At 42.4% G+C, this 14,960-nt stretch overlaps 1 protein-coding gene across 4 annotated transcripts in view; it reads right to left on the bottom strand.

The window, feature by feature from the left end:
• The window catches only part of POLR1B (RNA polymerase I subunit B), a 41,079-nt gene extending 28,053 nt beyond the window's left edge, over positions 1–13,026 (bottom strand). For 2 of the 4 annotated variants that reach the window (XR_012517066.1, XM_003942493.4), the window contains exons 1-7: positions 12,796–13,025; positions 8,580–8,747; positions 8,210–8,356; positions 6,457–6,589; positions 4,762–4,898; positions 3,765–3,988; positions 2,941–3,112 (exon numbers count right to left, since the gene is read on the bottom strand). Coding sequence is in view for 3 of the 4 variants with exons in the window: in XM_003942493.4 (XP_003942542.1) it covers positions 2,941–3,112; positions 3,765–3,988; positions 4,762–4,898; positions 6,457–6,589; positions 8,210–8,356; positions 8,580–8,747; positions 12,796–12,972 (1,158 nt within the window). In the remaining variant the exon portion in view is untranslated. Of the gene's footprint in view, positions 1–2,940; positions 3,113–3,764; positions 3,989–4,761; positions 4,899–5,933; positions 6,371–6,456; positions 6,590–8,209; positions 8,357–8,579; positions 8,748–12,795 lie in introns of those variants that run through there. The other 2 variants (XM_074397043.1, XM_074397042.1) reach the window with 2 other exon arrangements.
• Between the last annotated feature and the right edge of the window lie 1,934 nt (positions 13,027–14,960).

Genomic DNA, 14,960 nt, shown 5'->3' with positions numbered 1-14,960 from the left:
TGCCGAGATTATAGGCAAGAGCCACCGTGCCGAGCCACTGCTAATAGTTTTATTATTTCTGTAGCGATCTCCCTATGTTGTCCAGGCTGGTCTCAGACTCCTTGGGCTAAAGTTACCCTTCTGTCTTGGCCTCCCAAAGTGCTGGGACTACAGGCACAAGCCACTGTATCCCTGGTCTCATTTCTTTTTCTTTTCCTAATTAGGAATTGATGTGAAATGAAGACACATTTCTAAGTGTGGAATACAATGAGTCCACCTATGCTTCACTTCCAGTAGACTGGAAATGTAAATTAACCTTTACTTGAAAGGTTAATTTAATAACAGATTAAATTAATTAAGAGAAAACTGCTGCCTGCTTTCAGTATTTGTCAGGAAAATTCCAGGCTGCTAAAAATTTTCCATCTAATTTTATGGACAGAGCAAACAGAAACAAAAATTATTACCTTTTGAGAAGAATGTAAATAAGAATTACTGCCTAGATAAGAAATTAGATGGCTGGGCACAGTGGCTCATGCCTGTAATCCCAGCACTTTGGGAGGCCAAGGCAGGTGGATCACTTGAGGTCAGGAGTTCGAGACCAGCCTGGCCAACACAGTGAAACCCTGTCTCTACTAAAAATACAAAAATTAGCTGGGTGTGGTGGAACGTGCCTGTAATCCCAGATACTTGGCAGGCTGAGGCAGGAGAATCACTTGAACCTGGGAGGTGGAGGGTACAGTGAGCAGAGATTGTGGCACTGCACTCCAACATGGGCAACAGAGCAAGACTCCATCGTGAAAGAAACAAAAGATATCAGAAGCCAGGCATAGTGGCTCACACCTGTAATCCGAGCACTTTGGGAGGCCAAGGCGAGCAGATCATCAGAGGGCAGAAGTTCGAGACGAGCCTGGCTGACATGGTGAAACCTTATCTCTACTAAAAATATAAAGAATTGGCCAGGGGCAGTGGCTCACACCTGTAATCCCAGCACTTTGGAAGGCCAAGGCAGGGAGATTACCAGAGGTCAGGAGCTCAAAACCAGCCTGGCCAACATGATGAAAATCTGTCTCTACTAAAAATACAAAGATTAGCTAGGCTTGGTGGTGCATACCTGTAATCCCAGCTACTTGGAAGGCTGAGGTAGGAGAATCGCTTGAACCCAGGAGGCAGAGACTGCAATGAGCCCAAATCGCACCACTGAACTCCAGCCTGGGAAACAGTGCGAAACTCCATCTCAAAAACAAAACAAAACAGAAAAAAAGAATTAGCTGGGCGTGTTGGCAGGTGCGTGTGGTCCCAGCTATTTGGGAGGCTGAGGCAGGAGAATCACTTAAACCTGTGAGGCAGAGGTTGCAATGAGCTAAGATTGTACCGCCACACTCCAGCCTGAGCAATAGAGTGACACTCTGTCTCAAAAAAAAAAAAAAAAAAAAAAAAAAAGACAAGATTTTTACCTCAGCTCTCTCCATTGTCTATAACCCTGCATTACCCCTTAGATTACATCTTTTGGGGGATAAGATACAAAATATAAAATGCCATTGAATCAATATTCTTATGAAATCATTTTTGTGCCATGCCAACTTTCTCTCTATATACATTTGCAGGCAAATTTCACTACTCACAGTAGTTATGTTCTAGCGAACACCGCAGTAGCACATATAAAACCACTGCTCCTGGGGAGAAATACAGGGCTGGGTTCCTGCAAGTCTCCGTTCATAACATCTGGTCAAAAGATCACTATACAACCTTGTTTAATGCAAGCTTTTGTTGAAAGGCACCTTATTTAATATACCTTGTTAATTCGTTAACACGGAACACTAGACAGCACTTCAGTGCTATGCTTAGGAAACACTATAAACAGCAAAAACTGGCCAGGCACAGTGGCTCATATCTGCAATCTTATCACCTTGGGAGGCTGAAATGGGAGGATCACTTGAGCCCAGAAGTTTTTTTTTTTTTTTTTTTTGAGACGGAGTTTCGCTCTTGTTACCCAGGCTGGAGTGCAATGGCGCGATCTCGGCTCACCACAACCTCCGCCTCCTGGGTTCAGGCAATTCTCCTGCCTCAGCCTCCTGAGTAGCTGGGATTACAGGCACACGCCACCATACCCAGCTAATTTTTTGTATTTTTAGTAGAGACGGGGTTTCACCAAGTTGACCAGGATGGTCTCGATCTCTCGACCTTGTGATCCACCCGCCTCGGCCTCCCAAAGTGCTGGGATTACAAGCTTGAGCCACCGCGCCCGGCCGAGCCCAGAAGTTTGAGACCAACCTTTACAACATAGTGGGACCCTGTTTCTACAAAAAAATTAAAAATTAGAAGGGTGTGGTGGCACATGTCTATAGTCCTGGCTGCTTGGGAGGCTGAGGTGGGAGGATTTCTTGAACCTGGGAGGTGAGGCTGAGATCCTGTCTCAAAAAAAAAAGTAACCAATAAAAAGTACGAAATATGAAAAACACAGCACTGAATACACCTCAAAAAAGACCCTCTTTACAGTATGAGCTGAAACAGGTAAGCAGTGTTACCCTGCCATACCTCAGTTGTAATATTTGCCTCGGGAGACTCAAATTCTTCACTGCTCTGTCATGTGTATGAACAATCATGAAAGCACCAAGTAGTGACATTAGGGTTACAAATAAATTTTAGTCAATGAGTGAATTCACACAGAACCTACAAATAATGAGGATCAACCATATGTCTGAATATAGGCCACTTGCTTTTTATCATTAACACTATGACCAAGATTTGATAGGGTCTTAATATAAAACTATTAAGCAAATTTCCAAACCTGGTGTATGCTAGGATTTATGATTCCCTTACTGCTAAATGAATAAACAAAAAAGAGGCCACGCAAGATGCCAAAACTAGAAACTATAAATATGCAGAAAATAGTACTGCTGGACAGTCACACCATTCCACAAGCGGTACCACAGGGCAAGGGTGGATGCGGTACACATTTACCTTCAGAAACATAAGGAAGAGCTGACCCGGTGTAAGGACTTCTTGGTTCACTAAACTATCAGGATTGTCCTCCATGCACTCTCCTTTGGCTAAAGCAAAGAGCTTTCGCGTCATGAGACAAAGCATATAAAACTTTTCAGTATTGGATTTCAAGTGGATACAGATGCACTGGCTGTCAAAATAGAAAAAAAAAAAAAGCTTAAAACAATCTAGTTGGTAATACTACTTAATGCTCTGTTAACCAAGATCCCTAATTCATGCTTACTTAACTTTAATTAAATAAAATTAAGCATTCATTTTTTGACCCACACTGGCCACAATTGAAGTGCTCATCACGTGGGGTGTGTCTACGTACTGGACAGCACTGGTATGGAGCTGGCTCCTTTAGTAATTGGACTGTGGTTATATAAGAAAGTCCTTGCTTTGAAGAAATAGAGACATAAGGCCTGCAACCTTCAAACAGTACAGAAAGAAAAATGTACATCTGTGTACAGAGCAAGTAAAAAAGCAAATGTAAATTAAGGAAATGTTCACCATTTGTGAATATAAGAGTCCAATGTACTATTTGGACATTATGCTGGAAGTCAGAAATGATTTCAAAACAAAACTTAAAAAGGACAATAAAATAAAACACCACTACTAAAAAAATAAAGGTGAGAACAGCCACAAAAAACAAAGGCAGCCCCCAGCTAGCAAGGAGCAGAATTCTACCCCAAGATCCATTCTCATTCGCAGATGACTCACCCACCCAAACTGCAACAAATACAAAGAACCACTGACAGCCCTCTGCCCCTTCAAAAACAGTTCAGGCAAAGCACACATACTTCAACAGGAACTCCGCAGCTTGCTCATTTGGGTACCAGTCAGGAACATTGAGCTTTACTCTGAAGCATTCACCTAGATAGTTAAGGACCTGTTTTTGCGTGGAACAACCCTCTTCCATTACAATCCTTAACATCTGAGAAACAGAGTTTCTAAAGAAAGAATCATCCTCTTTTCCTTTGATGAGCTCCTGAAAGATCTGATAATCAGAAAAGCTGACAAGTGCCTAGAATAGAAAATAAAAGGTTTTCTTTTTAATTTCTCACTAATAACAAAAATATTTCGTCTATTCAGTAACAATTATCTTCTCTTTCTTAATACCCAAGGAAATTAGCACCCTGCTAATGCTGAACCAAAGTAAACTCTAAAATAAAGCATTCTTTGTAAGACAGCCAGACAGCAATATGGCCTCCAGGGTCTTCACCTCTTGGTGTTCACAAACATGTATAGTTTCCTCCCATACTGAATCAAGGCTGGACTGCTTGACCAGGAGAATGTGGTGGAAATGATGATGGGAGACTCCCAGGGCTAGGTCACAAAGGGCACTGCAGCTTTTGCCTTCAGCATCTTCTGCTCTCTGTTCTCTCAGCTAACTACGTGGAGGAAGACAGCTGTCTCAAACAGCCTACAGAAAGGGCCATGTAGACAGCAACCCCCTGAGGAGACCACCTGCCAACAACCAGCACTGATTTGCCAGCCATGTGAGTGAGCCACCTTGGAAGTCCTCAAAATGACTGCCGTCCTGTCTGACATCTCAATGCTACCTCCTGAGACCCCGGGCCACAAATGTCCAGCCGAAGCACTCTCAAACTCCTGCCCACAGAAACTGTGAGACAGAAATGTTTATTGATGTTTTAAGCTATTGAATTTTGAGGTAATTTGTTTTGGAGCAGTAGATAACTAGAACATTATTTTAATAAGGAGAATATATCCAATCTGCACAGGATACTATCTTCAATGAATTCTTCATAACAAAAGAATGCATTCATTAAGTCATACCTTAAGTGCAAATCCCAAAGGAAGAAAAAACAGTTCTTTCCGGTAAATAAAGTTCAACATAACAGTGCCATTTTCCAAGTAGTGGAGGTTCATATTGACAGCAGAATGTTCTTCTCTCACACAGTGCATTGAAACTCCTATTGAACCAAACAACAAAAAAATCAGAAACGCAGTGATTCTGTAATTGCTTCAATCATTTTTTTCTGAACAATCTTACCCCCTTAGACACAATTAAAGCCAAATTATTAAGTTTAGTCAAGAATGGCAATCAAAAATGTTTCTAAAACTTAGCAAATGTCCTCCTGCATGCAAAATCTACCCAGATTGTGAAACACTAATGTAAAATAACTGAAGCTACGAATTTAAGCAAACTTCAAAGTTTTCCTACAGGACAGAGTCCACGTCGTTTAGCAGTTTATATCCCTCTTAAACTGTGGAGTCTGGTCAAGACATGGTGTTTGATCTAATAGTGCCAATGGAGAAAAGCAGAATTTTAGATTTTAAGTTTATTTCAGTTTCAGGCAAAGACTGCTAAGACACACCACTATCAACTCAGGCAAAAGAAAATGACTAGACATTCTGACATGCTCTTTTTCTAGGTACAGTATGTACGACTACAATTAAAATCTGATTTTTGGTTCAACTAACAGGACAAATTGTTTAACTTTCAAGGCAGCTCAAGAATGCAACATGCTATCTTAGGCATTGTCACAAAGAGTGCTCAAACAGAGGCCAGGTGGCTGTCAGACAGAGACCCTGAGGGGTGTGCCACAGTAGCCTGAACCTGAAGACATCCAAGACCCACACCCACCTATGGCCAAGCCAGACTAGCTTTCATCTTCATAAGCAATAACAAAAATACAGATACTCTTTCGGTTTGCACAGGTAATAATAGAGTGCAGGTTTTCCATTGTGAAATTTTTGTAATTTTAGAAATGCTAATAATTGATAAAAATCATATATATTCAAAGTGAACAATACCTTGAATATACATATACATGTAATGATTTCCACAATCAAACTGATGAAAACATCAATCACACCCATAGTTATCATTTGTATGTATGCACGTGTGTGTGGTTGAGACACCTAAAATTTACTCATCAAATTTTAAGTAAGCAATACAGTACTACTATCGTCACCAGGCTGTACATCAGATCCCCAGAACTTACTCATCTTGTAACTGCAAGTCTGTATCCTCTGACTAACATAATCTCCATTTCTTCTTCCATCCCCATTATGAAAACTTAACACAGGAATGCTCAATAGAAAAAAACAAAAAACAAACAAAAAACAAAAGAAAGCCCAGGCATGGTGGCTCACATATGTAATCTCAGCACTTTGGCAGGTGGAGGCAGAAGGACTGCTTGAGCCCAAGAGTTCGAGATCAGCCTGGCAACATGGTGAAACTCCATCTCTACAAAATTAGCCAGTCATGGTGGCAAGTGCCTGTGGTCCCAGCTACTTGGAAGGCTGGGGTGGGAGGATCACCTGAGCCTGTGAAGGTCAAGGCCATGGTGAGCTGTGATCACACCACTCTGCACTCCAGCCTGGGCGCCAGAGTGAGACTCTGTCTCAGGAAAAAAAAAAAAAGAAAGAAAATTATCAAAGACTATTTAAATGCATCTACTTAAAAAAAAAAAAAAAGGTTTTAAATTTTCCTTAAAAAACATTGTAGTAATCTCCAGAGCTTACCATACTGAGTATAACCAGGCCCTCTGGTTTTCCATTTTGGTCTTATCATTGCAATGGGAAAATTTCTCCGAGGCATAATCAACATTCGGATGACCTTTTCAATGCCATTGATTATAAAATAGCCCCCCATTTCCTGCCAAAGAGATTAATTATAATTTGTTAAACAAAGATACTTGACTGTAAACATGAACCTCATTCCTAGCCCAAGGTAGTACAACACACATAACAGGAGAACAGAGGTGAAAGGTACTACTGATCCCTTGAGAACACAGTACACAGACACTGCCTTTATGTGAATTAAGTTTTCTCAAGTAGATTACAAAGGTCTGAGGGACATGGGAAAAAAGTATGGAAGAAAACTTGCTTTTCTGTCCCCTAAAACGTCTTCAGTCTTCACATAACACTAAAAAAAAAAAAAAAAAAAAAAAAAACAAACAAAAAAAAACTTACTCCAAAGAGGGGTCAAAAGATTAAAAACTGTAACCATTTTGCTTCGATACTCGAGTATGATTTCCCAAATAAGTTTAAAAAAATACTTTTAAAGCTGGGCATGGTGGCTCAAGCCTGTAATCCCAGCACTTTGGGAGGCTGAAGTGGGTGGATCACGAGGTCAAGAGATCAAGACCATCCTGGTCAACATGGTGAAACCCTGTCTCTACTAAAAATACAAAAAAATTAGCTGGGCATGGTGGTGCATGCCTGTAATCCCAGCTACTCAGGAGGCTGAGGCAGGAGAATTGCCTGAACACAGGAGGCGGAAGTTGTGGTGAGCCGAGATCGCGCCATTGCACTCCAGCGTGGGTAACAAGAGCGAAACTCCGTCTCAAAAAAAAAAAAAACTTTTAATAACTCCACTCAATATCGCATTTTTGTAATAAAGAGCTACTATTTAAGAATTGCCTGCTCTGAAACAGGCATATTATACTAGATGCTCTGTGTCATCATAACACTTAATTCTCATAACAATGAGTGGGATAGCTATTATGCCATTTGTAGCAGAGGAAACTGAGGCTCAGGGAGATTAACCTCCCTAACCACATGACTGATAAGCTGAAGAGCTGTGTGTCAAATCCAGCTCTGACACCAAAACCCTCTTGCCGCCACATAACACCATCTGCCTCTACTGTAGGCACAGTCTGTATGTCTTGATTACCTCAACTCAACACTGCAACGCCAACTAAGACAGCTGAAAGAAATGATGAAGGGAAGGCATGAGTTGTTAAACATGCACACAGAATCTTACTATTATCAAAGCAGACATTTTAATTTTATTTTTAGTGATGGGGTACCACTCTGTCTCCCAGGCTGGAGTGCAGTGGCACAATCACGGCTCACTGCAGTCAGGCCTCCTGGGCTCAAGCAATGCTCCTGCCCCAGCCTCCCAAGTAGCTGGGACTAATGGTGCATGCCACCACCATGCCCAGCTAAACAAACTTTTGCCAATAGCTTTGTGGGTTAAGACAGCTTGAAAAAAACTAATTTCATGGAAGTATGTCTTTATCATTCAGAAAAACCTACCAATTCTTCCCCCCAACCAATAATATTCTCTAATTTTATAGCCACTTTTTCATACTGTCTAATTTGATAGCCATTCAGAGCCATACCCTGTATGCAGGCAAGATATTGATATCTCTTTCACCTATCCAGAAACTGGGACAGAGAAGAAAATCTGGCACCCACTGACACACTTCTTGTCTTCCTACTCCCAACTCAGGCCTTCTCTACTTTCTCACACCTGGATGCCCGTGATTACCTCTGCCTCCTCATGGTGCTCAATGAGGGCTTGTGGGGGAAGGTTGTATAAGTTGCAAAGCTTGGACTTCACCATGATGGGAACATAGCCCAGAGACTGCTTAATGATTCCTTTTGAGATTCCATTCACTGCCCAGTTGATATCGGCCTAAAAAAAAATGAGAGCAAAAATTACTTAACAGACATATCTGCATCTGAGAAAACAAATGAGTATTTTCAAAGACTGAGGAAGAAGATCAATTAAATGATTTTACGCCTTAGATTTAGAAGGTGGGATCTCTTAGACAACAGCACCATGAAAGCAATTTCTGGCATAAACTTTATTAGGCAGCTCCCCTAGTCCCAAACATGTGCAGTGTGAGAGTACTCACTGTCAACTTCCCACGATAGGTACTCCTTCGGCCCCGGCATTCTGCTGGATAAACACTGGCCTCTTTGCAGATGGTCCCTTTTGGAACTGTAGGTGGACTGATAACAGCATCCAGAATAGTAAAAGAGATACGCTGATCTTTGAAAGCAAATTCGAAGGGAGGTATAGCCTGAAATGCAATTCACAGTATTAAACTGCTTGTATTTCCAAGGTACTTTTTCGCTAAGACTCTTCCAAATCTTATGTGTTCTACAAACACTGATGCCACCATGACACACCTAAAAAAGACAGTTAAGGCTACCTCTATTCTACTTATAACTTCACTAAATACATAAAGCCACATTGTATTATTAGCTCAAGATTTTTGAGTGCCTACTATGTGTCAGAGACTGTAGCAGGCTCTAGGGATACAGCTATGAACAGAACAAAGCTCCTGTTATCTGAACCAAGAGCCTTGTGTATTCTTACCTTGTCTATGTGCATAGCAAGACAAATGAGCACTGCTGCTAATAAAGCAAGGATATGGAAACAATCTTTAGCACTTAGAACTAGATGCTTAATGTACAATGGTTACTTCATAATGAAGCCAGAGCCATGAAAAGGAAAAGATGGTGGCCAGCGGGGGTTTCCCCTTCCACAGAAGTTACTTCTTTGCACCACTCTGTGAGGGAAGCTTTGTTGTTCTGAAGAAGAGGGGTCACCGAGTTCTCCTACATATTCATCACAGGCAACCTCATAGTCTTAGTCTTAGAATAAAGAGAATGAAAAACATGGAGTCAAGAAAGAATACCAATGAGGTTCTCCACCTTCACGTGAGTTAACTGACCTTTTCTAAATTTTTAAATTTTATCTAAAGCTGGTATTATTTTAGAATTTCATATTTTATTTAAAAATAAAAGCCAAAATAGAAAAAAAAGAAAAACAAACAAACAAACAAAATAAATAAACAATAATAAAAGCCAGGTGCAGTGGCTCACACCTGCAATCCCAATATTTGGGAGACCGAGGCAGGAGGACTACTTGAGCCCAGGAGTTCGAGACAAGCCTGGGCCACATCGGGAGACCTTGTCTCTACAAAAAATAAAAGTAAAAAAATTAGCTGGCCATAGTGGTGTGTGCCTGTGGTCCCAGCTACTTGAGAGGTTGAGGTGGGAGGATCACTTCAGTCTGGAAGGTCGAGGCTGCAGTGAGCTATAATCATGCCACACTATAATCATGCCACTGCATTCCAGCCTGGGTGAAAAAGTAGATCCTGTCTCAAAAAAAAAGAATGGAGCATTAGTTAAAAAAAAGAAAGATTAGAAGATTTGCTTTCTCAAGACACAGCTGCACTATTTAGATCTAAATACAGTAAATTGTTGTTATTCACAATAGTTATGTTTCATACAGTTGCCATAAACACTGAATTAGCCAATACTGAACCACTGCTCCTAGGGTAAATACATGGTTAGCTTCCTGCAAGCCTCTGGTCACATTTCATCAACTGATCAATACACAGTCTCGCATTACGTGTGTTTCTGTTTAAAGGCAGCTTATTTAATAAATATTACTGAGTCCCTAACTCATGCTTGAACAAAGCCTATGTTAAATGCATGTATTAATAGTACCCTCAAAAGGCACAGCCCAGCCTTCTTGTGCTTAGGAACTTTATACAGAACTTTAATTCTTTGCTTGGGGGCCATTTTAAACAATAAAATCCCCAACAAAAAGCACAAACACGGCACTAAATAGATAGTGAAGATGACCCCTGTTTATAGTTTATAAACTTAAAACAAGAAGGCCAAGCATCACCTTGTTGGATCTCAGCTGGAAAAATGGATACTGAACAACTCAACTTTTTCACTGCTTCTGGGCATGGTGCTTTTGCAGTACAAGTAAATTTTAGTGAGTGGGTGAATTTGCAAATATAGACTCCCCACGCAATAAAAATCAATTGTATTTTGAAAAGACAGACAAATAAATTCTTACTCACAGGAGGAATTCACTCCAAAGAAAGTAGGCAAAATTACATTTTGTAAGTAAATAAAAATATGATAAAACTATTTTTTCCCTTGGCTTTATAAATATTAATCATTTACTTTACTGTGTTTTACAGAACATTTTCAAATATGTTATTATTACAGTCCTAAGTTGTGACATCATTTTCTATGTAGGGCCAAATTTTCTTCATCTACTTCAACCAAAACAATATATCACAAGGAACTGAATGCAGAAGCAGACATGAGAATCCAGCTCTCTTTTCATTAAGCCAGACATTAAAAAGATTTTTAATAATGCAATTCATCTTTCTTTTTTGCTTTGAAAAATGTTTTTCATAAATGTTAACATATAATTGGTTTATTTTTATTTGTTTATTTATTTATTTTTGAGATGCAGTCTTGCTCTGTTGCCCAGGCTGTAGTGCAGTGGTGCAATCTTGGCCTACTGCAACCTCCACTTCCAGGGTTCAAGTGGTTCTCATGCTTCGGCCTCCCAAGTAGCTGGGAATACAGACATGTGCCACAATGCCCAGCTAATTTTTGTATTTTTAGTAGAGACAGGGTTTCACTATGTTGGCCAGGCTGGTCTGGAACTCCTGACCTCAAGTGATCCGCCCACCTCAGCCTCCTAAAGTGCTGGGATTACAGGCAAGAGCCACCACACCCAATCAATTGGTTTATTTTTAAATGAATTAGTGCTTTTCTAAAATTTCTCAATTTGATTTAAAAAAACAAAAAACAAAAAACAAAAAAACAAGGTCTTACTCTGTTACCCTGGCTGGAGTGCAGTGGCACAATCATAGCTCATTGCAGCCTTGAGTTCCTGGGCTCAGGTTAGCCTCCCACCTCAGCCTCCTAAGTAGCTGGGACCACATGTGCGCACCACCATACCCTGCTATCTTTTAACTTTTATAGGGGACGAGTTTTCACTATGTTACCCAAGCTGGTCTTGAAATCCTGGGCTCAAGCCATCCTTCTGCCTCGGCCTCCCAAAGTCCTGGGATTACAGGTGTGAGCCACTGTACCTGGTCCAATTAACTTTTAAGTAGGTATTTTTTCTCACAGACATGATACTCTAAGAATAAAGGCACATTATATACAAATATCCCACCACTCTTGTCTTACCAAAAAATAAATTTTAATGTCTCCCGTATTATTTGCGGAATAGAGTTCAAGTATCAGACTGGCAATCAAAGCTCTTCACATTATCTCTACCCGTATCTCTCACAACACAAATCTTAGGCAACAAAACCACAGGTAGGGTCCCCTAAGCATGTGACTCTGCTCTACTCTTACCCTGGACGGAATGCATGTTTCTCACCTCTTGAACTCATCTAATCCTGCCCTTTCTGAAACTCCTGGATTAGCTGCGCTGCCCACATGCTCCCACAGTAGCCCATACAATCCCTTGACAGAGCAGTGCTCGAGTATTGGCATGGACTGCGTTCCTATCTTCACTCCTTCAACCCCAAAACACGACAGGGAGCACTTAAATGTATGAACTGCCTCTTACACGGGACTGCCTCCACATCGTCAGAGCCTAGTGCCTAGAGACACTGCGGATGCTTACTAAACGAAACTTTCCCCCACCATCCTCACCTAAATTCTGCTACCATTACCCTATGCTAGCAATGCTATTACACTTTTCGATTCAATCTTGCCTTTACGACTCATTTATACCTTTTTTAGCACCTACTTAATTCAGTACAAATGAGTAGTTTATCTCTTTAAAGCTCTAAGAGAAGGAAACTGAAGGATAACCTTGTACAATACACTGTACCTACAAATAAGTTCAGAATTTTTTGAGGTACGTTTTGGAGAGGTGTCTTCAAGTGATACAAAAGCATGTGCATTGTGAATGGCTGGGAAGCACGCCCCCAATAAGCCACTTCCTCACTCTCACAGAACCCAGAAACTATCCAACAAGAAACTATGGTTCGCAATCCCTTTTCAATCCAGAAATCACGAATACATCTCTTAGACGACTCGAATACAAGTTCCACGAGGCGCAGCTCTGCGTCTTGTTCAACACGTTGTGCTCTCCTGCTTACCCACTGAGCCTGTCAGGATCAAGGAGCACACGCATTTGGGGTCACACTGTGGCCTCTCAGCCATTTCTCTGGGACCCTGTCCCCCCACCCCCGCCCCTCCCTCCTCCAGCCCCGCCTGGCCCCTCTCGCCCGCCAGCCTCGAGCTTGGCCTCGCTGCGGCAAGGGCGCCAGCGGATGCCGCACTCACCTGCACCGCGAGGCCGAGACCTTCGTGCACAGCATAGTTGAAGGACTCCACATGCGCCCGCGTCAGCTCCTGTAGCGCGGCCTTTTGCTGTTCCCGCGGGATTCCATAAGACGGCTCGGTCAGGTGTTTTAGGCTAGGCCCATTGGGGAGGTTTCGCCACCGGCTGCAGGGATCCATGTGGCTACTTGCACACCTAACGCCGGTCGCTCAGTACGCGCCGGAAGGAGTGGCCGGAGTCCCGCTTCCGCAGCCTGCTGGGAAATGTAGTTCCCTCTTGTTCCGCCCGGCTTAGGCCCTACGGTTTTATGGGGTCGACGTGGAACCAAAACCGTCGAGTGAACGGGCCGGTTAAAGCTGTATCCAGCCAGAGCGTGGCAGGTTCGCCCCTTCTCCCATCTTCCGCCCCACGCATCTCCCTCCTCTGCTAAAGATGCCGAAGGTGGAAACCCACTCCTCGCCCGGTTGAGCATGTGACCTCTTTGGCTCTCTTCGGCTCTCATTAGCTCAGTCAATTAGGATTGGACGAGAGCGGTCTTCTCAGGTTCCCATCTATTTCCCTTAACCTGTTCCCAGTCCCACGCTGATGCCGACCCTGGGGAGCCATCCCGGCAAAGTCGTTGCTTCAACGAAAAATCGGATGCCGGATCCCGGGCTGACTCTTTACCCAACTCCTAACTCGCGAGGCTCACCCCTGGAAGGCCAAGCAGTGGTCGGGCCCCGCTAACCTCCCCGCATCTTCTGGACTGGAGTCCTGGGGGAGGCCCGGGGAGGAGGTGGGGTAGGGGTCGGGCGGTCTCGGATGGAGAGGCTGGGGCGGGGGGGCGTCCAACATTTAGTACGATGTTGAAGTGACAAGAATAAACATACTTGGTTTGTGCCTGATACTGGAAGAAAGCTCCCAACTGGAGCGTTCACATCACCATTAATATGATGTAGGCTGTGAGTTTTCCAAAGATGCTCTTTATCAAGTTGAGAAAGTAATTTATTTCTAGCTTGTTGAGAGGTTTTTTTTCCCCAAGAGTGTTGCGTATTGCCAAATGCTTTTTCAGTGTAGATTGAAATGATCATGTGCTTTTTGCCCCTTTTTTCTACTAAAGTGATATATTAAGTCAATTTTGTAAGTTAAACAAGCTTTGCATTCTTTTTTCCCCTTCTCAGCGTTTATTTTAGAATCGGGGGTACATGTGCAAGTTTGTTACAAAGGTATATTGCGTGATGCTGAGGTCTGGGATGCGGTTCAGCCTGCCACCCAGGTTCCAATAGGTAGTTTTGTATCCAATAAGCAGTTTTAAACCTTTGCTCCCCTCCTTCTCCCCCTGCTCTAGTAGCCCCCAGTGTCTGCTGTTCCCATCTGTATGTCCATGTGTACCCAATGGTTAGCTTCCACTTTTTAATTTAATTTTTTTTGAGACAAGGTCTTGCTCTGCCACCCAGGTTGGAGAGCAATGATGTGATCTTGGCTCACTGCAACCTCCTTTCCTCAGGTTCAAGTGATTCTTGTGCCTCAGCCATCAGAGTAGCTGGGATTACAGGCATGCACCACCATGGCCGGCTAATTCTTGTATTTTTAGTAAAGACGAGATTTAACCATGTTGCCCACGCTGGACTCCATAAACTCCTGGCCTCATGTGATCTGCCCACCTTGGCTTCCTCAAGTATTGAGATTACAGCATGAGCCACCACCCCCAGCCTAGCTCCCACTTATAAGAGAACATGTGTTATTCCAAACATTGTAATCTTAGGATAAGTCCTACTTAGTCATAATGTATAATCCTTTTTCTATGTTGCTGGATTTGGTTGACTAGTATTTTGCTGAAGATTTTTTCCATTTGTATTCCTAAGAGATTATTGGTCTGCTATTTACTTTTCTTGTGACATCTTTGTCTGGTTTCGGTATCAGAGTATTAAGAGTGACCTCATAAAGTTAGCTGAGGAGTATTTCCTTCTCTTCTATTTTTTAGGAGAATCTGTGACATATTGGTGTTAATTCCTTACCATCTGTGTTGCCATCTGGTCCTGGGCTTTTCCCTGTGGGAAGCTTTAAAAGAATTGTTATTAGTCGGGCCGGGCTCAGTGGCTCACACCTGTAATCCCAACACTTTGGGAGACCGAGGTGAGAGGATCACGAGGTCAGGAGATCGAGACTGTCCTGGCTAACACGGTGA

This window comes from Saimiri boliviensis, chromosome 1, assembly GCF_048565385.1.
Source record: "Saimiri boliviensis isolate mSaiBol1 chromosome 1, mSaiBol1.pri, whole genome shotgun sequence".
Classification (NCBI taxonomy): Eukaryota; Metazoa; Chordata; class Mammalia; order Primates; family Cebidae; genus Saimiri; species Saimiri boliviensis.
Note: the sequence above shows the minus strand (reverse complement) of the source record. Positions and strands in the feature narration are given on the sequence as shown.